This window comes from Microtus oregoni, unplaced genomic scaffold (assembly GCF_018167655.1).
Source record: "Microtus oregoni isolate MIOR12 unplaced genomic scaffold, Mior012 000005F_ref0000423, whole genome shotgun sequence".
NCBI classification, from domain to species: domain Eukaryota; kingdom Metazoa; phylum Chordata; class Mammalia; order Rodentia; family Cricetidae; genus Microtus; species Microtus oregoni.
In genome coordinates, this window is record NW_024543064.1 from 30,235,064 (window position 1) to 30,257,665 (window position 22,602).

At 46.2% G+C, this 22,602-nt stretch overlaps 1 protein-coding gene across 3 annotated transcripts; it reads left to right on the top strand.

Moving 5' to 3' along the window:
- The first annotated feature begins 3,275 nt into the window (after positions 1 to 3,275).
- LOC121448542 (zinc finger protein 69 homolog) lies at positions 3,276 to 20,868 on the top strand. 3 transcript variants are annotated; one of them, XM_041652634.1, is made up of 7 exons: positions 3,276 to 3,548; positions 5,997 to 6,252; positions 7,797 to 7,882; positions 14,775 to 14,901; positions 15,643 to 15,738; positions 19,491 to 19,667; positions 19,905 to 20,868. In XM_041652634.1, the coding sequence occupies exons 2-7, from the start codon at positions 6,126 to 6,128 to the stop codon at positions 20,621 to 20,623; spliced, it is 1,332 nt and encodes a 443-aa protein (XP_041508568.1). In that variant the 5' UTR covers positions 3,276 to 3,548; positions 5,997 to 6,125; the 3' UTR covers positions 20,624 to 20,868. The 3 variants fall into 3 exon arrangements, with proteins under 3 accessions (XP_041508568.1, XP_041508566.1, XP_041508567.1); XM_041652632.1 differs by having other exon boundaries at positions 19,491 to 20,868; XM_041652633.1 differs by lacking the exon at positions 15,643 to 15,738 and having other exon boundaries at positions 19,491 to 20,868.
- Positions 20,869 to 22,602: the final 1,734 nt, after the last annotated feature.

A 22,602-nucleotide genomic window follows, 5' to 3' on the forward strand; every position in this document is an offset into this window, starting at 1 on the left:
TAGAATAAACTAGTACTAACAGATGCCAAAATTTAACAATGAATTTTGGACCATGAATTCCATCACATGTTATATGACCTGCCTCCCAACAATGTGGATATAGTTAACACTGATGGACTGAATGAGTTATTAAGAGAGTGTTTTAATCTGAGGATAGGGCTCAGTCAGTATAGACTTTAAGTGCAAGCATGTGGTCATGAGATAGATTCCCCAAAGTACATGTAAAAAGCTAGGCACAGCCCGAAACAGTTGCACAGGCCTTTAATCCCAGCACTTGGGAGGCAGAGGTAGGTAGTCTCTGAGTTCAAGGTCAGCCTGGTCTGTACATGAAATTTCAGGCCAGCAGGGGCTACACAGTATGACCCCGTCTCAAACAAACAAAACAAAACCCAAGTGGTGCCCTATGCTTGTAATTTCAATGGCTGCAGGAGGCTGAGACGGACCAGTTTCTGGGGCTCACCAGAGACCCTGTCCTAAGAAAAAAGGTGGATGAAACTTGAGGAATGACACCTTCGGCTGACCTCTGACCTCAATGTACACACACACACACACACACACACACAGGCATGGATTCACACCATGGTGTTATAGTTTAGCTGAAAAACAGACCTTCACTTATTACCATGTCTGCTGTCACCTAAAAACGATTTGCTATTATCATTTACTTGATTTATTGCATCCTTGCATCTGCCAGAGGTTATACCACAGTGAGCGTAAGTCCGACTGTGCTAAAACAGAAGTTTAGGCCTGCAAAGATGGGCCAGAGAGTACAGACCACTTGCTGCCAAACCAGGTGACCTGAGCTTGATTCCTGGGACTCACATGGTTAAAGGAGAGAACCAATTCCTACAAGTTATCCTCTGACTTCCGTATTCATGCTGTGGCTGCATAGGTGTGTGGGTGTGTGTTGGAGTCCCATGTTTTTACCATGGTTTGCCCCTAACCTCCTGAAGTCTTGCATCTGACTACACATGCTCCCATCTCAGGGACTTAATTCTCTGCTAGGACAGTCTTGCTTTCTTTGTTGTTGGTTTGCTTAGTTTTTCAAGACAGGGTTTCTCTGTGTAGCCCTGGCTGTCCTGGAACTTGTTCTGTAGCCTCACTGGTCTTGAACTCAGATCTGCCTGCTTCTGCCTCCTGAGTGCTGGGGTTAAATGCAGGGGACATTTATTGCCTGGCTAAGACAGTCTTTCTATAGATAGCCATGTCCTGACTTCTTACAGGTCTCTGTTCAAAGAGCATCACATCAGAGGGCGCTTCCTTCGCTGCCTTCACTGAAACAGCCCCATCACATATAACTCTTGTCAATACATTAACAATTGGATATCTTTTATCATCCGTTCTCCTCGTTACTAGTTTGAAGTTGCATATTCCTGTTCTTTCAGTGGTTACGAGTTACAGCATGCATTGAAAATCCTTATTAGGTTTTACACACACACACACACACACACACACACACACACACACACACACAAATATCAATGAGCCTTCAAAAAAATTTTAAGAGTTTCCAGGTATCTGCCCAAATAATCCAAGCTATGTTTTATTTCTTTAAGGAAACATTTGTTTTTAGTGCCCCTCCTGGGTCCGGGGAGATTGAAGTAAGAGCCTCAGGCTGGCCCTAATGCCACATGAAATCACACCCACAGCTTGGTTATCTGTAAGTCTGCACTAGATACTGTAACTGAAAACTTGCAACATTATAACAGCTGTCTGCTAAAGAAGACATGTGTTTACTTTTACCTGTAACATGACTGTAGAGACAAACTCCCCCATGGAATAAAAATAAGTGCTCACCCGTGAACCATCAGTCTCAGTGGGGAACCAATGCCTTGCGATGTCTTAAGCGAGCATTTGGAGCCCGCCTCTAAAGACCCAGGTAGTCTGACCAGGAGATAACTCGTGCTATGCTACAGACCACCTAAAGGCAAGATAGAAGCCAGCTGGTCCGTTGGGCATGGACATCACCACGCACAAAGTGGCCCATGAAGTAAAAACTAAAAATAGTTTTACGGGCTCCAGAGGCCTTCCACCCCCTCTCAGCAGTGCCGCCCCTTCTCCAGGAGCACTCGATGTGACTGTATAGCGGTGTGTTTAATAAACTCTAGTGCCGATTTCTGGCTTTTCATCTTCTTCTTTTTCTTTTTTGCAAATTCTTTAACAGCCCAAGTGCCTCTGTCTTCAACTCAACAGACAGAGATGACTTTGAACCAAGATCACAGCGCAAGACAGGCACATTTTTGCAGCTCGGAAATTTCTCCCATGTTGTTCCCCTTCAATACCACCCCCCCGCGCCCCCCCCCCCCCCCCCCCCCCCGGCCCCCAACCACCACCACCTTACGGGATGGCCAGTTCTTTGAGGTCCTAGTCAGGTAAAGAGACTCCTATATCCGTCCCAACTCGTTATCCTCTCCCGCCCCCCTTTTCTGAGTGCAAAACGAAAGTTCTCTTTTCCAGCTGGCTGGGCAAAAACCGCTTCCAACTTAAATTAACTTTCTGGATGTTGCCTTCCCAGCTTTTGCTCTGGTAAGCCTCTCCTATCTCACCATCTCTTAGAATGGGTTCAGTTTTGTTCTCTCCAATGTCCTATGTTGACCGAACCTTTAGAGAGGAGTTAAAATAAGGCATCGAGGAAGGCTAATCCATTCGGACTGGCGACTTTTAAGGGAAAATTGAGTCACAGAGACACTAGGCGTTTCCCCCAGCGGCAGGCACACAGGAGACAGGCCGTGAGAACAGGGGAAGAAAGGGGCCCTAGCCTCCAAGACCGTGAGAAAATACATTCCTATTGTTTAAGCCACCCGGTGTGCGGTGTTTTTTTTTTTAAAGTCAGCCTTAGCAAACTAATGCATGCCTTTAGGGACATTAAAAATACATATCCCGGAATTCTGTTTTTTAAGTTTATTGTTTTCTAGGTCCCTGAAGCCATTTGAGTCGTCGTCTATTTATTTTTCTACTTATCAATTTCACCAGAATGAGGTTAGGAGAAGGCAGGAACTGCGTACTATTTAAGGCTGCATCCTGAAGCTAGAAGAATGAAAGAGTGACGGAGAAGCGGCTTCCCCAGGAAGACCGGCCGGGCCTCCCGGCCCCGGAGACCCTGGACAGGCGCCGGGAGCTCCGCCGGCCACCGCCCCTGGCTCTGGCACTCAACGGCCGCTTCCGGCTTCCGGGATCTGGGTGGCGCGGTACCCGGGAGGGCGGAGCCACGGGCAGGACGCCGGCGCGGGCGGCGTGGGGTGGGCGGGTCCCGGGTGGAGGCGCGGGGTCGGAGCCCGGGCCTAAGGGGCGGGGTGAGGTAGTCGCGCTGTGGCATCTGAACCGCAGCCGGCGCCGGGCTCCTCGGCTGGGGCAGGAGATGCTCGGGTAGGGCGCCGGTCCGCGCCGAGCCTCGCTCCCGGGTGCAGGGGGGGGAGAAGCGGGAGAAGCCGGTCTCCAGTTCCCGAGGCCGACGGTGCCTCGGTGCCCGCCGGGCGCCGCGGTGTGAGCGTGGAAGGCCGGCGGGAACGGATCCCCGCGCCGCCCGGGGCTGCAGCAGAAGTCCTCCGGTGAGTAGACAGCCCCGCTGCGGGGCGGAGAGCTGGTCGGGGTAGCTGGCTCGGAGGATGGGTTCGGCAAGCTTCTGTGATTGTCAGCTGCTTCGGAAGGAACAGCCGAAAGTTTCTGCACTTAGTAACGAGACTTTTTACATATTCGGGGCTATTTCCACCAGCTCCAGTCTCTGGATACTCAGTCATTCACCTTTTCCCCCACTCCCCCAGACTTCAAAGAGCTGCCCTCCGGGGTGGATGCGGGGAAGTTGCTTGTGGGCTCTCAGATCCCCTGGACCTGGTCCCTGTTATTCGCAAGTGTTTAGCGGTGAATGAGCGATGCAGATGATGCAGTTGGGTTGTTTCCAAACTTGCTGCTACGGTCAGTTCTGCAGTGGCTCTGGATGTACTTGACATACTGTATTTTCTCCAATACCGTGGGAGCTCGTACCACTCTGTGAGGTTTAATTATTTCTGAAACGAGAATTCACTTCAGCTGCTGGGCGTCTTGGGTGCGTGGTGATGTCTGTTGCCTGCCGCTTGCTCATGCCAAAATGCAGCTATGTGGATTTTTTTTATCAGCTGAGATACTCAAGCTGAACTTTTGGGTTCAGATTTCTAATTTAAAAAAAAAAAACTTTAAAAGATGATGCCATGGGGCTGGCAAAAATAGTTCAGCCGGTAAAGACGTTTGCAGCCAAGTCCGATGCCCAGAGATCGATCCTGGTGGAAGAACCGCCTCTCAAAAGTTGTCATGTTAGCTGGGCGGTGGTGGCTCACGCCTTTAATCCCAGCAGTCGGGAGGTTCGAGTCCTGCCAGGTCTGTAGAGCAAGTGCCAGGACAGGCTCCAAAGCTACAGAGAAACCCTGTCTCGAGAAACCAAAAAGAAAAAAGTTGTCATGTTACCTCCACCCCACCATAAATGAGCACATATAATTTTTTTAAAAAAATTATTTATTTATTATGTACACAGTGTTCAGCCTCCATGTATGTCTGCAGGTCAGAAGAGGGCGCCAGATCTCATTACAGATGGTTGTGAGCCACCATGCTGGGAATTGAACTCAGGACCCCTGGAAGAGCAGTCAGTGCTCTTAACCTCTGAGCCATCTCTCCAGCCCCCACATATAATTTTTTTTTAATTTAAGATAATACTATTGTACAGCTTTAAAATTAAAAGGTTTTAATTATTAACTTAGAGTTTGCTCTAGGCCTAACATTGTCTCAACACTGCATCCCTGTGTAGTGCAGTTATCAACCACATTTTATAGAGGGGAAACCGAGCTTAAGATTTGACATGCTTTAGAGCTCTATGTACAAGTCTCAGGGTTCTGACGTCGAGGATTCTTTCTCGACTCCAGATAGGCAGAAGGAGCGTGCAGCTTATGAGGCGGGAAGTCAGGCAAGGGCGCATGGACATTTGTACATTTTTGGATGCTCGTCTTTTTGTATTTGTGTGTTTGGAGTTGAAGGGTACATCTATATCCAGGGCACTGTTACTTTAGCATCGAGGCCAAATCTTAGGGCATTTTTGCAGTTATAGATACAGTTCTGGACTTTTGGCTATATGATGGGTACTCTAGATCATTTTTTTGGGGGGGGGTGGGTTTCAAAACAGGGTTTCTCTGTGTAACAGCCCTCGCTGTCCTGGAACTCAGTCTGTAGACCAGGATGGCCTCAAACTCACAGAGTGCAGGAATTAAAGACAGGAGCCACCACCAGCCACGAGGCCAGACTGGATCTCGCCTTTCTTGCCTTTTGTTCCCTAAGCATACAAAGCAGATAAGTGCGATGGCTCTGTAGGCAAGGGCACCTGCCAGGTTTATAACCTGGGTCCAATCCCTGTGACCACGTGGTGGTGGAAGGAGAGAATGGACTCTTAGAAGTTGTCCTGTGGCCTCCACGTGGGCACCGTAGCACAAACACACAGACAAATAAATGAATACATAAAAGTTTTTTTTTTTAATTTATTTAATGTGTACAGTGTTCCTCTGCATGTATGCCTGCAGGCCAGAAGAGGGCATCAGATCTCATTACAGATGGTTGTGAGCCACCATGTGGTTGCTGGGAATTGAACTCAGGACCTTTGGAAGAGCAGGCATGCTCTTAACCACTGAGCCATCTCTCCAGGTCCAAAAGTTTTTTTTTTGTTGTTGTTCTTTTTTTTTTTTTTTTTAAGTACAGCCAGGCATGGTGGCATGCATCTTTAATCCCAGCACTCAGGAGGCAGAGGCAGGTGGATCTCCCTGAGTTGGAAGACAACCTGGTCTACAGAATGAGTTCCAGGACAGCCAGAGCTATGCAAAGAAACCCTGTCTGAGGGGGGCGGGGGTGGAAAGAAAGAAAACAAGGAAGAGAGAGACTGGGAAGGGGGATGGGTGAAGGGGAGGGAGTACAGGCCTTTTGAAGAAACACCAGAAACACTGTTTCCAGAGTTCTTCAGGTCACTGCATTGTCTGATGTTGCAGGGTATCAACAAACTTTGGTGGCTGGGAGCTTATGATCTGAGGAGGTCCAGACAACTGGGAAGCCTGTCACCAAAAGTTCCTGCAATTTCCCCACCTGAAGCTGCCACCCTCAGTGAGGTGGACACCACCATGCCTCAGCAGCTCCTGATTACCCTGCCCTCGGAGGCCAGCAGCTGGGTGAAATTGAACCATCTAGAGAAGGCCAAGGAGGGGCCGTTGCTGTGGGCGGATGTGACGAAAATGCGTGAAGGAGAAGGTGAGAACAGATTGATGAGGGTGGGAGAAGGGGTGGTCCATTGGGGACCAATAAGGTCTGTGTGGGGCTTGTGCTTGGTTTGAGAGCCAGGGGATATCTGTGAAGGAAACGCTGGGCTCCCACCTCTAATTCCTCGTGACTTTTAGCCGGGCCACAGGGCCTCCCCACCATCAACCCCCACCCCAGCCAGGTTCCTGAGGTCGGGGGAATCTAACTCAGAAATGGAGAAGAAAAGGTCTCTGAGTCTCAGGTTTTCTGCCAAGCTCCTGGTCATCTTAGCCCTCATCAATATTTTTTTTAATTTATGTATTTATTAAAGATTTCTGTCTCTTGACAATTACCAATCTTTTTGTCATCTTCTTTCTCTGAGTGGCAGGAGCGAGATGCCTGACCGCCCTCCTCTTACTGCATTGTCAGTTCCTGTAAGACATGCCCAAGTCTTAGTCTGTTCCAAAGTAGTTAGTTGGGAAGCCGAGTAGATGTTTTGTGTGAGTTCTTCATTCCTACCCATGATGCTTTGTGTTTAGCCAAGTGTTTTGTTTGATTGGGTTTTGTTTTATGTTTTGTTTTTCTTTTTGTTTTTTTAAATGCCCTAGCTGAGGGTCGTTGGCTAAGCATTTTGACAGATAAAAAAGAAAAAAAGAAGAAAAATTTTTTTTTTCCGTACTGTCCCCAGCCTGGCCTTCAGTTTGCTGTGTAACAGAGGCTGGTCTTGAACTCATTACCCCCCTGCTTCTACCTCCTGAGTGCAGGGATTAGAGGTGTGTGCCGCCATTCCTGGAATGAATAATTGCTTATTATCAATTGATGAGATGGACACGTAGAGTGTGGAGACCCAAAAACGTGCGCCTGTTCCACCTTGTCTGAAGGGCAGAGAGTTTGAGCTCTAATCCTCACACCCTTACCCTGGGACGTTTGGACTGCCATGGCTAGGGTTGTGGCAGTAGTCACCTCAGAAGGTGGCCCACGACATACGGCAGCCGAACGCAATGGCAGCCCGTGACACCTGCAGCCCGGCATGGTGTGGCTCCCGACAACAGAGATAAAAATAATAGCAGGTAGCTTTAAAAGAGTTCTTTGGCATACAATGGGCAGGAAGCTGTCCTCTGATTGCCTGTACGAAGACATTTCCCCAAGGCAGGTACCACTGAGTGAGATCTAAGAGTGTCTTAATTTTTCTAAATTGGAGAAAGGGTAGAAATATTTGTACCTTAAGGAGTGAGTCAGAGTGAACTGTAGAGCGGGGAATGTTCAGCCTAATCAAAGGGTAGGAAGGTGGTGCCGAGTGTGCAGCTGAGGCCACCCTGAGTGACAGCCCCAGTGAGACCCTGTCTGAAAAGAGAGCAAACCCAGTGTGGTATGGAAAGCAAAGTTCCAGTGTTCAGGAGGCAGAGGCAGAGGCAGGCAGGTTTCCTGAGTTCCAGGCCTGCCAAAGCCCCATTGTGAGTGTGTGGGGAAGGAGACCCTGCTAGTGGAGCTGGGGGCAGGTTTTCTATTTGGTGATCTGGGAAGGTACACACCTCACGGGTTTTCTCCTTCTACAGCTCCGAAACCCCATGATCCTGATGGGAGCCAACGAGAAGGTTCATCAGATGGGGTGACCCCTGGCATCCTTGCAGCAGAGCCCCAGGTATGTTGGCGTTTCCTCTCATTTTCTTGATGTTCCTTCTTAGTTTTTAGGGATGTAAACTGCCCTTTTGAGAAAATAGAAGCAGTTGAGACTATCTATCTGAGGAGTTCCAGTCAAGTTACTTACATACAAAAATTAGGCTTTCGCTGGGCGGTGGTGGCGCACGCCTTTTAATCCCAGCACTCAGGAGGTAGGGACAGGTGGATCTCTGTGAGCTCGAGGCCACACTGGTCTACAGAGTGAGTTCCAGGACAGCCAAGGCTGTTATACAGAGAAACCCTGTCGAAAAATCAAAAATAAATAATGAATGAATGAATGAAAATTTTTTTAAAAAAATAGGCTTCTGTGGCAGCAGATAGTGACTTCATCTGGAATTAACACAGTCCTGGTTTCAGGATGGAAAGTAAACAGTTCTGTCCCAGCTCCAAACTGACAGAGTCACTTGGCATCTAAGATAAGCATTGGTAAAATAAAGCATTGGAGAGAGGACTCGATGGATAAGAAGTGCTTGCTGCACAGTGGTGAAGATCTGAGTTCAGATCTCAGCCTCAGCATAACAATCTGGGTGTGCTTGTAACCCCAGTGCTATGGGGGGGTGGAGATAAGAGGACGCTGGGGCTTGCTGTTTGCTAGCCTAGCTGAAGAAACACAAGCTTGAGGTTCCGAGAGAAGCCCTGCCCCAGTGGAATAAGGTGGAGGTAATAGAGGAGGACACCCAACCCTGCCCTTCTTATGTTTCACGTCTGCAAACACAGGTACACGCACCTGCACATGTGTACACACACACACACATACATACACAGGTACATACACCTGCACATGTGCACACACACACAGGTACACACACCTGCACATGTGCACACACACACAGGTACACACACCTGCACATGTGCACACACACACATACACAGGTACACACACCTGCACATGTGCACATATACTACACACACACACATATACACAGGTACACACACCTGCACATGTGTACACACACACATACATACACAGGTACACACATCTGCACATGTGCACACACACACATACATAGGTACACACACCTGCACATGTGCACACACATACATACACAGGTACACGCACCTGCACATGTGCACATATACTACACACACACATACACAGCAGATTAGAAATGCAGTTTCTAACAAAAATAACCACCATCAAACATGTAAGTGAGAATTACGTTCTAAGAGTCTTAGTGATCTGTGTCCATGACTGTGGTTGTTGGTATAACGTTAAAAACAGTCACAGGAGATGGAGAAAAAGCCCAGCCAGGCCACACAGCCCACACCTTTCACAGGTGGACAGGAAACAAGAGAATCCAGAACCATTTGGGGAATTGTGTCAGAAGTAGGTCATCTCTGCCTGACAGAAATTTGGTTGAGACAGAAGGAAATTCTAGAGTTAGAACAAAGAAATACTTAACAGGGGCTGGAGAGATAGCTCAGTGGTTAAGAGCATTGGCTGCTCCTGCAGAAGACCCAGGTTGATTCCCAGCACCCACATCAGGTAGCTCATAACCTCCTATAACTTCAACTCCAGGAGGATATAACACCTCTGGCCTCATGGGCACCTGCATGTACACTCAGGTGCGTGCGCACACACATACACATACAGTAGAGAAATAAATCTTAAAAAAAAAAACAGAAATATTTGCTGGTAGATTATCAGAGGCCTAGAGAGATGGCTCAGTGATTAAGAGCATGAACTGCTCTTGCAGGGGACCTGAGTTTGGTCCTAACATACATGTTGGGCACCTCAAAATTGCCTGTAAGCTGGACACGGTGGCACACACCTTTTAGAGGCAGGTGGATCACTGAGTTTGAGGCCAGTCTGGTCTACAGAGCAAGTTCTAGAACAGCCGGGGTTACACAGAGAAACCCTGTTTCATCAAAACAAAACAAAATTAATAGTATCTTTTTTTTTGTTTTTAAAGAGAATTTATTGGAAACAAATTCTGTGAGGGAAAATAATAGGACATGCAAAATTCAGTGGTTCGGGCTTGTTCTGTCGTCTTCAGTGGTCTAGGGCAATTAAAAAATTAGCTTTTTACAGCTTCAGTTTCCTCAGCTGAGCAGCTTACCTGCCTGTTCCTTGGTTCTCAGATTGAGAAACATCACGGCTCATTATGGTGTCCTGAAGAGGGCGCTAACGCTCCAGTCGCTTAGCGTTAGCTTAGCTTTATGTTGCCCATACTTGGAATCTCTTCTCTACGTTTATCAAAGATTGCATTGTCCATGGGCCTACAAGATGGCTGCTCAAGGTTGGGCGCTTGGTGTAAAACCTGATAATCTGAGTTTAATCCCAAGTATCCACATGGTGGAAGGTGAGCGCCAACTTCCGAAAAGTGTCGTTTAGCCTCTACTAGCATTCTGTGGCACTCCCCTAGTATATAAATAATAAGTGTAGTGAAAGGACCTAACAGCCTAGATTCTCAGCACCGGGAAAGGACTGCATTTTCATTAAAATCTGAAGTGCAAGAGGCTGGAGAGGTGGCTCAGAGGTTGAGAGCCATTCACTCAAACCTCATCAACTCTGACCGGCTGCTCTTCTAGAGGTCATGAGTTCAATTCCCAGCAACCATATGGTGGCTCACAACCATCTATGATGAGATCTGGTGCTCCCTTCTGGTGTGTAGGTATACATGCAGTCAGTACACTGTATACATAATAAATAAATAAAATCTTTAAAACTGAAGTACAAGTGACCTGTAAGAAAACACAGATGTATGTGTGATTCAGGGGGGCATGCTGGCTCACTGATGTATGCGTGATTGGGGGTGCATGCTAGCTCACTGGTGTATTGTGATTCAGGGGGGCATGCTGGCTCACTGATGTATTGTGATTCAGGGGGGCATGCTGGCTCACTGATGTATTGTGTGATTCAGGGAGACCTGCTGGCTCACTTCTGTCACCTCAGTACTTAGGAGGCTGAGGCAAGAGGGTTACCTCAAGTTTGGAAGCAGCCTTGGCTACATAGCAGGACCATATCTAAAGCAAACAGACAAATAGACAAACAAGAGCTGGAGAGGTGGCTCAGCTCTCTTGCTGCTTTTGCACAGGACCTGGGTTGGATTCCTAGCACCTGTAGCATAGATGACAGCTGTCTGTAGCTCCGTTTCCAGGGTCCTCTTCTGGCTTCTGCAGACACTGTACACATGTGGTGCATTCACGCAAAACATTCACACACACCCTATAAAACAAACCTTTAACTAATAAAATCAAAGATGTTAAAAAGTGCTCTGATTTTGACATTCATGTCCTGTGAAAGCCAGCTAATGAATAGAACATGCTCTTGTCCCCGGCAGTCTCCCTGAGCCCCTTTCCAACCAGTGCTCAGCTCCACTCCTGAGGAGAGCACATGACATTTACATCATCTTTCTTACCACTGCATTTGTGGGATTGTTTTGTGACTTAGGCCTTTACAGGTGTTTTTAAAAGTTTATTTTTTTTTTCTTGACAGGTTTTCTCTGTAGCTTTGGAGCCTGTCTTGTAGACCAGGCTGGCCTCGAACTCACAGAGATCCACCTGCCTCTGCCTCTCGAGTGCTGAGATTAAAGGCGTGCGCCACCACTACCCTTTATTACTTAAAGTTTATTTAAGTTTTAAAAGTGAATTTTGTAGTTGTGAAGCATTAACTTAAACCATGTATAATATGATTCAAACCTATGCCCTTCATGTTTTTAGTTTTCTTTTTGAGACAGGGTCCATGTAGCCCACGCTGGCCTTAAACTCACTATGTGGAATTCTCTATGCATCCAAGGATGGCCTTTATTTCTGACACTGTAGCCTCCACCTCCCAAGCCCTGAGGTTATAGCGTGTGCTGTTGCTCAGTTTATACAGATGTGGGGGTTGAACCAGGGCTTTGAATATTTCATCAGCCAAGCATCATCCAGCCCCTCCTGGATACATTGTTGTTTACTGGCCCACCAGTTGCTGACAGAAGATAGGAAGTCTGTCATCCAGAGTTTTTTGTCCGTCTCTCTGTCTGTCTCTTTCGTTGTGACAGTTTTGTTTGTTATTGATTAACAGTATTTGGAATAAAATAGGTGCTATTGAAGTTTGGGCTTGAGGAAACCAGTTTTGCTTCATTTGAAGTTTCTCCAATCAGAAACAAACACTTTGGACTGTCTTTTTTGTTGTTGTATTTTGAGGCAGGGTCTCTCTACATAGCCCTGGCTGTCCTAGAACTCACTATGTAGACCATGCTGGCCTCAAACTCACAGAGACTGCCTGCCTCTGCCTCCTGACTGAGTGCTAGGATTAACGGTATGCATAACCATGCCTGGCCTTGGATTGTCTCCTTAAATAGATCTTAGCATTAGGTGATTGCCCTCTGATTTACAGCCATCCCAGCCCAAACCTACTCAGTCTTGTCTGCCGTGCCCTTCTTTCTAACCCAGTGGCTCTCAACCATCCCAAACGCTGCGACTCTTTAATACACTTCCTCACACTGTGCTGGCCCCCAACCCTAAGGTTATTTTTGTTACTACTTCATACCGTAATTCTGCTACTGTTATGAACTGTATTGTTATGAATTGAATTGTGTTGCCTGATAGACGAGATGTCTGATACGTGACCCTTGCGTTGAGAATCACTGTTTTGAAGTCTAGCCGTGTGCCTTCACCTGCAGTCTGCTTTGATTAACTTGGTTCTCGGGCTTTTCTGCTGTTGTTCACACTGAGCCACTTTCCCATCTTGCTTACTTTAAGCTCTGTCTACAGTGTGACCGTCGTAACCCGCACCTGCTTGTTTATTCACCTATACAGTTGGCCCTTGATGTGGTTGCTTCTGTGTGTATTTTGTCCTTTGTCCTGTTTGTTCATCTTCTGCTGCCTTCTTTTGGATTGAATACTTTTTCTTTGCTCCATTTTTGCCTTAGAATTTTTTATTTTTTTTTTTACTTTTTAAAAGTACAGTGGTCCCCGACGGGGAGCCAAAAAAAAAAATAAAAAAATAAAATAAAATAAAATAAAATAAAAGTACAGTGGTGTTGCATTCTTGTAACCCAGCCTCCCGGACCTTGTTTTTGTCAGTCCAGTCTTCCGTAAGTGACAGTGACATTTGCTACAAGAGACCTAGGTGTAGTTCCTAGCACCACACAGTGGCACCTAATCATCGTAACTGCAGATCCAATGCAGATCCTGGGATCCAATGCGCTCTTTCAACCTCCTAGTGCACCAGGCACACACATGGTACACATACATACATGTTGGCAAAAGACTTATAGACAGGGGCTGGAGAGATGGCTCAGCGGTTAAGAGCATTGCCTGCTCTTCCAGAGGTCCTGAGTTGAATTCCCAGCAACCACATGGTGGCTCACAACCATCTGTAATGAGATCTGGTGCCCTCTTCTGGCCTGCAGACATACACACAGACAGAATATTGTATATATAATAAATAAATAAATATTTCTAAAAAATAAAAAAAAAGACTTATAGACATAAGTAAATCTCAAAAAAACAGAAACAAACAGGTGACTTTGAGATTCCATCTCCCCACAGTCCGAATGGCTGGCATCAAGAGGTGACAGATGCTGGTTGAGGGTGTAGGGAAACGGAGCCCTGACTCACTGCCTGTGCGCTGTCAACAAGGACAGTCATTCCGGAAGCCAGTATGGAGGTTTCTCAAACCATTAGAATAAGGTTTCCATATGACTGTATCATACCACTCCTGGGCACACACCCAGAGGACTGTATCCTACCACAAAGACACCTGCACGTCCATGCGTGTTGCTGTACTTCTCACAGTAGCAAGAAAACGGAGCCAGCCTAGATGCCCCTCAGCCTGTGAATGGGTGATGTAACTGTGATGTGCACACAGAGGACTTCGGGAAGCTGCAGAGAAAAATGAAGTCATGACACTGGAGGAAAGTGGATGGGTCTGGGCATTGTGTAAAGTCAGCGGACCCAGACTCAAACAGACAAACACATGTCTCTCGTGTGTGGGTTCTAACTTACAGTGTTCACGTGTTTCTGTATAGGTGGGGGAAGTGTGGAAGGTAGTAAGGAGGTGAGCGGGACAAAGAGGTATTGAAATGGGAGGGGCAGTGACACAGAGACGACCGGAAAGTGGGAAGCAGGCTGTGGGTGGGCGCGGAGGGCACAAGTGGGCTTCCGGGGCGTGAGGGAAAAGACGGTTGTAGAATCACCACAAACAGATTTTCTTTAAAATTCCACAACAAGCCGGAGCAGTGCTGGCGCACGCCTTTAATCCTAACACTTGGGAGGCAGAGGCAGGTGGATCTCTGTGAGTTCGAGGCCAGCCTGGTCTACAGAGTGAGATCCAAGAGAACCAAGGCTGTTACACAGAGAGACCCTGTCTCGAAAAACCAATAAATAAATAAATAAGATATCACAACAAAACCTAATGCTGTGTATGCAAGTTTAAACTGTTTTCAAGAACGTGCAAGTATTATGGACAGTGAGCGCTAAGGCGAGAACAACCCCTGCCCTGCCCTGTCCGCCTCTGTGCGCCATCTCCTTCCCCTCTCCCTTGCTCCAAAGCTGCCTCCATCCATGCTGTTCCTGTTCTCAGTCTGAGGCCTTTTGAACATTCTTGATTATACTCTTCCCTCAGATTTCCACACGAGTCAGTGCCTGCAGCCGACAGTACCTCCACTGCTTCCGCAGCACCCCAAAGAGAAGAGCGCCTCGACTCTCACTGCCTCTCTTTTTCATGTGTTTATTGTTTGTTTGTTTGTTTGTTTTGGCCTTATCTACTTAGTTAGTTATAGCAGCTCTCAAAAATCTCTAGACAGGCCAGTGGCTAGTCCTGGAGAAACTGGTGTGGAATCTCTCTGAACTTAGACTACTGCCAGAGTCCCGTAGGCTTTGACTGGGGTGGACCCACTCACACTGACTCTTTGCTATTCTAGGAACTGTTGACTTTCAAGGACGTAGCTGTGGACTTCTCCCGGGAGGAGTGGAGGCAGCTGGCTCCTGCGTGCAGGGCTCTGTATCGGGAGGTGATGCTGGAGAACTACAGGAACCTGGTGTCAGTGGGTAAGGGCCGAGCAGCCGTTCCTGCTCATTTCTGTTGCTGGGAGAAAATTCCCCACAAAAAGCAGCTCAGGAAAGAAACGGCTTATTTGTCTCATGATTTTAGATCTAGTCCATTATTTTGGGGAAGTTGAGGCAAGAACTAAGCATCACATCTACAGTAAAGAGCAAAGGCTAGAATTCACCTTCGTTTGCTTGCTTGCTCTCAGCTGGCGTTCCGTACTCTAAGTCCAGAGCCTGCCACAGTGGATTGAGCTCTTCTCTCATTAATTGAGACAGCTTTCCACACCAACTTGATCTAAACAGTTCTTCAGCTAGGGATCTTCTCAGGAAATCCACAAAGGATCAATTTTAAAAAAGTAAAATTACATATATTAAAAAAAGAATCTTTCCAGGTGACTAAAGGTTGTGTCAAATTGACAATTAAAAATTAACCATCATGCCAGCTGTCCTCCACAGACCTGCCCATTTTGAGAGGGCCATTGTTGCTAAACCGTAGATACCTTGGGTTCACTGGGTTTTGGCTGTGGGTTCTGTATTAGAGATTTCTGGTTCCTCTGCAGACCATGCCGGGGCAAATCTGATGACTTCCTCAAGGGACAAACTTTATTTCACAGAGCTAGGAAAGAAAGCTGTGACCCTGTTGGCTATCAGAACCCCGAATACCAGCAGCTGGACCCAGACTCTGGGGCGGTTCTTACACAGCAGCATCAGCGTTCCTAATTCTTCTTTAACTCTGAGCAGGGTATCAACTTTCCAAACCGAGTGTGATCTCCCAGCTGGAGAAAGGAGAAGAACCATGGGTGGCAGAGAGTCAAGACCCAGAGGACCCCATTTTCGGTGAGACCAGAGTAGATGAGCCCTGTGGGTTGGTAGGCCGGAGTGCAGGGTGTTCCCAGGCTGTGGAGAAGGCTGGGGCACTGGCAGGACCTGCACAGGGTTTCACTTACCCCTTCGCCATTGCTCCTCTCTGTTCTAAGACTGGAGGGAGAGAGTCTTGTCTTCGTTAGAGTTGAGTCCACTCCCCCTCACAGAGCCAGGAGGCGGCTGACATGAGATGCCTTAGAGACGTTTGCTATCTCTTAAGTGCCCACTACATTCCACAAAGCTTTTTCTCTTTTGCTTTTGTTTCTTTTTCCCACTATTATTTTATAATCTCAACTTCAGTTTTGATTCTCCTTTTAACTCTTGTATATAATTTTCCTCATAACAACTTTATAAAAAGTCTGCAAGAGAGCTCGGCAGGTAAAGGTCATTGCTGCCACCACTAAAGCCCTGAATGTGACCCCTGGGACCTACAATGTGAGAGACCTGACTTCCTGAAAGCTGAACTCTGACCTCTGTCCACATGTGCGTGTGATATGTGTATGCCAGTGTGCACACACAAACATGTAATTTAAATAATTAAAAACCTTTCTCTTACAAATAATCAGGAAAGTTAAATAAATGATACAGTAATGTCCAGATGTTGGCAAAAATGCTGAGTTCTGAGAACTCTCAAGCTGACCGGAAAAGAGTAAAGCATTGAAAGGCAGGTGTGCTCCAGTCAGATGAGGAGCGTCTACCCCGTGACCCAGCAGCACTGCCTCCGCCAACTTTCCAAGAGGATTACTTGCCTATGCATGCAGACAGATATGTCCATGTATCTATTGACCGCAGCATAGTGTAACCTCCAGGGTGGAATTTAGGAGGTACTGGTAGAAGGGTCAGGAATTCAAAGCCAGCCTGGTTTACATAAGACTCTGCCTCAGAAATTAAAAAGGCTCAGCATTTTCTCCATAAAGGTCTTATACCTATTATATATCCTGTGTCAGATTTATCGTGAGATCCTGACTTGCTACTATAGATGATGTATTTTAGAATTATATTTTGTTTATTGCCGCTAAGTAGTAACTGTACTTTTGAAGTTTCTAAAACTTCTATTCATTGGTTTTGGCATTTTGAAACAGGATATTTTTTTTTAAATATTTTTATTTATTATGTATACAGTGTTCTGTCTTCATATATGCCTACTCACCAGAGAGGGCACCAGATCTCATTACAGATGGTTGTGAGCCACCATGTGGTTGCTGGGAATTGAACTCAGGACCTCAGGAAGAGCAATCAGTGCCCTTAACCTCTGAGCCATCTCTCCAGCCCCGAAACAGGATATTATTGCTATGTAGCCTAGTCTGGCCTCAAACTCAAGGTGATCCTCCTGCCTCAGCTTGCTGAACAGGCAAGAGCCATCACACCCTGCTTGATACTCTGAATTAATATTCAGTAGCCACTTTGTTTTACCCTGTTGTAAATAATAATTGCCTCTACGTACTCCTGGATTTTATCATCCACAACTGATCATGGTGAGAATAACACAGGGTGGGGAGGGGCAGAAACTGAGATGCCAGGCTCACAAAGCCAGCAACAAGAAGAAGAGGGAAGCTGCTGTGAGGGTTGTTGGCTCTAGCCTGTTTCTTGATGGGCTCTTAAAAGGGGCTTTCTAGAGGGCTTCTAAAAAAGAAGCATTAGCCAGCCACTGTAGTACATGATTGCAACACCAGAGGGACCAGCAGGAGGGGCAGGCCCTAAGGTCATATTTGTTTACATAGGAGGAGTGAGGCCTGCCTGGGATACTTGAGACCTTGTCTTAAAAAAACAAAACCCCAAATAAATAGCAAGTATTTATTTAATTCAGCGAAATAGCAAAATTCCAAATTCACAGTTCATTCTGGCTTTCCCTTCCCTCAGCTGTGGAGTGGGGTGCATGGTGGTTTCTCCCCATTATTTCCCTCCTACCCAGGACCAGAGCCAAGGGCCTGGTAAACTCAGACTTTGTTACTGTCTCTGTGGTGCACACGCCTTTAATCCCAGCACTCAGGGAGGCAGAGGCAGGGGTATCTTTGTGAGTTTGAGGCCAGCTGGGTCTACAGAGTGAGTTCCAGAACAGCCAGGGCTACACAGAGAAACCCTGTCTTGGAGAGATGGCTTAGTGGTTAAGAGCACTGATTGCTCTTCCAGAGGTCGTGAGTTCAGTTCCCAGCAACCATATGATGGCTCACAACCATCTGTAATGAGATCTGGTGCCCTTTTCTGGTGTGTAGGTATACATGGAAGCAAAATGTTATATACATAATAAATAAATAAATCTTTAAAAAATAAATAAATAAAACAAAAAAATAAAAAAAAAACCTTACAGGAAATTATACCTTCCATGAATATAAACATGTCACACTAAGTAATGGTGTAATAGATTACTAAGTAAGAAAACTAGCTAGGATTTAAAACATTTTTTAGTTGACAGGGTTTTGACAGTTTCATACATGTATCTTGTGCATTCTAATTATTATAATTGGTCTTCTCACTTCTATTTTTAGTCTAAAAATATTAAATATAAAATTTAAAAGCTGAAACAACTAGTCAGAATTTTAAAGGATATTTATCTCAAACATAGCAGCAGCAGCCATTCTGGGTTTCTTATAAGTTTACTTGGCATGAATGATATTTTATAGCTATATTAATATGTAGTGGCATTTCATTTGTATTTTAATAAATAAGTCAACCAGGAGACCCTAAAAAGCAAAACAGCCCGGCACTGGCTCTTATCTCTACCTCAGTCTGAAAGGGCGATCCTGCCTCCAAGAATCTCAGAACGAGACTGAGACTGAGAGCTGTCCCCTCCCATTTTATATTCCTCTCTAGTGCTGGGATTAAAGGCGTGCACTGCCTGGTTTCTATGGCAAACTAATGTGGCTACTGGGATTAAAGGTGTGTGCTACCACTGCCTGGTCTCTAAGGCTGGACAATGGGGCTGTTTTACTCTCTGATCTTCAGGCAAGCTTTATTTATTAAAATATAAATGAAATGCTTCTACATTAATAGCTATAAGGAACAGAACTAAATGCAAGAACATAGTAATTGCAACTTTTAGTTAATGGCAGCGTAGTGCTCTTGTTTACGATCCTGTGTTCGGACCTGATGGCTCTGTGCTGCGGCCTGGGCCGGCCGTGTGTGGGGGCTAGTCACTGTTTAGTTGTAACTTACTGTTTAGCTCTGAGATAAGGTCTCACGTATCTCAAGCTTGTCTTGAACTTCTGATCTTTCTGCCTCCACTTCTCGAGTGATGGGATTACAGGCATAAACCATCTCGTCTACTTCATGCAGTGATCCATGGTTTCATGTAAACTACGTAGGCACTGCCAGCTGAACAGCCCTTTCTCTATTTCCTAATTTCATTTATTGGTGCCTGGCCAGGCTGCATAACTATATCTAAATACAGTAAAAATCTTATGCTGCTTTCTGTACTGTTGTCTCAATCTCTATCCTGTAACACTTACGGTGGTTGGGTTTTTTTTTTAATATTTATTTACTCCTATACTTCATGTATATGAGTGTTCTGTCTTCATGCTCACCAGAAGGAATCTGATCCACTCACAGATGGTTGTGAGCCACCATGTGGTTGCTGGGAATTGAACGCAGGACCTCTGGAAGAGCAGCCAAGGCTCTTAACCCCTGAGCCCCAGTGGTTGATCCAACCCCAGTGGTTGATCCAGCCCCGGTGGTTGATCTTATGGAGGAGTTATTTACATTCCTTTTTTTCCTTTCATGTCCTTCAGATGTGACGAGGAAACCAGAAACCAAGGTGTCAGCTGCAGAGAATGACATTGCCCTAAAGTTCTGTCATGGCGTCATGACGGAAAGGCTCATAGAGGTTGATACCATTCGTCCAACATTGAGAAAAGCCTCCAGCTACGATGGTACACTAAAAAGGCGCCAGGAAACCTGTAGGAAAGGTGAGAGGCGAGCCACTTTGACCCACAAAAAGGGACACCAAGAAGCGAATAAATTCGGGGAAAACCTTGAGAGTTCCAATGTTATTTTAGAACAGAAACACCATAAATACAACCCAGCTAGGCGGAGGAACAAAGATAAGTTAGATTCGACTAGCGATCCAGTGAGCTGCATAGGAGCCAGAGTGTATGGATGTAATATATGTGAAAAAATGTTCAAACAACCCATTCACCTTACAGAGCACATGAGAATTCACACTGGCGAGAAGCCCTTCCGATGTAAGGAATGCGGAAGGGCCTTTAGTCAGAGCGCATCCCTTAATACCCACCAGCGAATCCACACTGGTGAGAAGCCCTTCGCGTGTGCGGAGTGCGGCAAAGCCTTCCGCCATCGCTCATCGCTCAACCAGCATCACAGAACTCACACTGGAGAGAAACCGTTCATCTGTGATAAATGTCAGAAAGCCTTCAGCCAGAACATCAGCCTGGTCCAACACTTGAGGACGCATTCCGGAGAGAAACCCTTCAGCTGCAGCGAATGTGGGAAAACTTTCCGACAGATTAGGCACCTTAGTGAGCACGTAAGAATTCACACCGGGGAGAAGCCCTACGCGTGCACCTCGTGCTGTAAGACCTTCAGTCATAGAGCGTACCTCACACACCACCAGCGCATCCACACTGGAGAGAGGCCCTACAAGTGTAAGGAGTGTGGGAAAGCCTTCAGGCAGAGGATCCACCTGAGCAACCATAAGACTGTTCACACAGGAGTGAAAGCCTACGAGTGTAACCGCTGTGGGAAGGCCTACAGGCACGACTCATCCTTTAAGAAACACCAGAGGCATCACACTGGAGAGAAGCCTTACGAATGTAGTGAGTGTGGAAAGTCCTTCAGCTATAACTCGTCACTAAGCCGACACCATAAAATCCACAAGAGAAACTCTCTTCGAGAGGATGTTTAAAGAACGATACAGGACATGTGGACAAAGGCAGCTCTGAATTGGTGATGATAAGCTTTAAACTCTCAGGACTCGAATTTAAGAAATTGATAATGACAATGGCAACTTTTGATTTTGCCAATAGCGTAAATCAACACTACATCGATTACTACTACTTCTGACATGCAAAATGATAAATTCAGCATTATGAAAAATTAAGATTTATTTTTCTCATTTCATGATTAAGTAATAAATTATTTCTTTATGGACCCATTGATTTACAGATTAGTATTTGGGAACTGTTATTTAAAATGTTACTACCTGGGCTGGGGAGATGGCTCAGCAGGTGAGGGCACTTGCCACTAAAGCATGGTAGCCCTCCTGATATTGATCCTTGGGATCCATGTGGTGGGAGAGAACTGGCCTCCTCGAGCTGCCCTTTGGTCTCCACGTGTGCTATGGTGCACACTGATGTTCAAACCTCGCTCATGCCCTTGTACTCCGGTCACAGTTTTGCGCATCCCTTCTCCAAGCTTCTTACACCAGCTTTTTAAACACCTGTGCTCTTCTGAAGAGCTAATTTATTAATTTTCCATGCTGAATTAAATCTAGAGCATCAGGCATGATTGGCAAGTGCCACCACTAAGCAACATCATCAACTTTTTTTTTCTTTTTTGAGACAGTCTTTCTCCCCCAAGGCTGGCCTCAAGGATGATCTTGAACTTAGGATCCTCTTGCCTCTGTCTCTCAAGTCAGGGATTACAAACGTGGGCCACCGCACCTTGTTTATGCACTGCTGGGTACTAAGCTCACAGCTTTGTGTGTGCTTGACAATCACCCTGCCTGCTCAGCTACTTCCTCAGTCCTTTACCTCTTTTTTTTTTTCTTTCCTTTTTTAGTTTTGGAACTGGACTCACTAAGTTACCCAAGCTGGCCCTGAACTCATGATGCTGCTACCTTAGCATTCTCAGTAGCTGAGATTACTGGCTTCTGCCCCTTGAGGCTCAACTCAAGCACCTGCTGAGTATGGCCAGTTCTCCCCAGGTGGTATTTTGTTGTTTGCAGAGATGTCTAAACTTGACATTGCAACATGAAATTCACACTCAAAGAACCCTGCAATAGGGCTGGAGAGATGGCTCAGCTATTAAGAGTATATATTGCTCCTGCAGAGGACACAAGTTTGGCTCCTAGCATTCCCCTCAGGCCACTCACAACTGCATGTAACTCCAATTCCATGGGTATCTAACACCTCTAGCCTTGCTAAGTACTGCATTTAAATTCACAAACCCAGACTCAGACATGCATGCACACACGCACGCACACAGGCAATTTTCAAAAGTGTGAAAGAACCTTGAAATTGAGCTTAGAAGATCTCAAAGTAACTACAGCTTTGTGTTGAGCTTAATTCTTAACTATCCCAGAGTGGGTGTAGCCCCTGAGGTGTAAGTTGGACACTTGCTAGAGCTGCCCCTTGGCTTAGCCTGTTGCCAGGAGCTGCTTGGTTACTCTGGCTCTTAGCATTCTCTTCTGTGCCCGATCATTTGGTCATTGTTCTCACTGCTGTCCAGTTTCCATCTCCATCCCAGAACTCTCCTGAGCTCTAAACTGTGTTCGTGTGGATAGTGGTTATTCTATAATTGCTTCAAACTCAACACGTTGAAACCTTTTACTATCTTTTCGGCAAAGCCTGCATTCCTTGACTCAGAAAGCTGTGCCACCGTCGATCTGCCTCTCCAGCCGAAACCTGTTCTCCCCAGTTAGTCACAAAGCACTGCTCCAGGACGGCCTCAGTTTACCTGCTCTCTAGTCAGAGCTAGCCTTCTTCAAGTTCTTAGCCCTTTCTAGCTGCTTGTCGTCTGCTCATCTTCCTCTAACACAGTTCTCAACCTGGGGGTTTTGACCCCTTTGGGGAGGAGGGGGGTCTAACGATCCTCTTATAGGGGTCACATCAGATATGTACATTGCAGTTCATAACAGTAGCAAAGTTATAGTTATGAAGTAAG

Bases quoted from the DNA above. Each gene is read 5' to 3' on its own strand.
- LOC121448542 (XM_041652632.1), top strand. From the start codon at position 6,126: ATGCCTCAGCAGCTCCTGATTACCCTGCCCTCGGAGGCCAGCAGCTGG. The intron at 6,253-7,796 runs GTGAGAACAGAT...CTCCTTCTACAG, and splicing joins GAAAATGCGTGAAGGAGAAG to CTCCGAAACCCCATGATCCT. The intron at 7,883-14,774 runs GTATGTTGGCGT...TTGCTATTCTAG, and splicing joins TCCTTGCAGCAGAGCCCCAG to GAACTGTTGACTTTCAAGGA.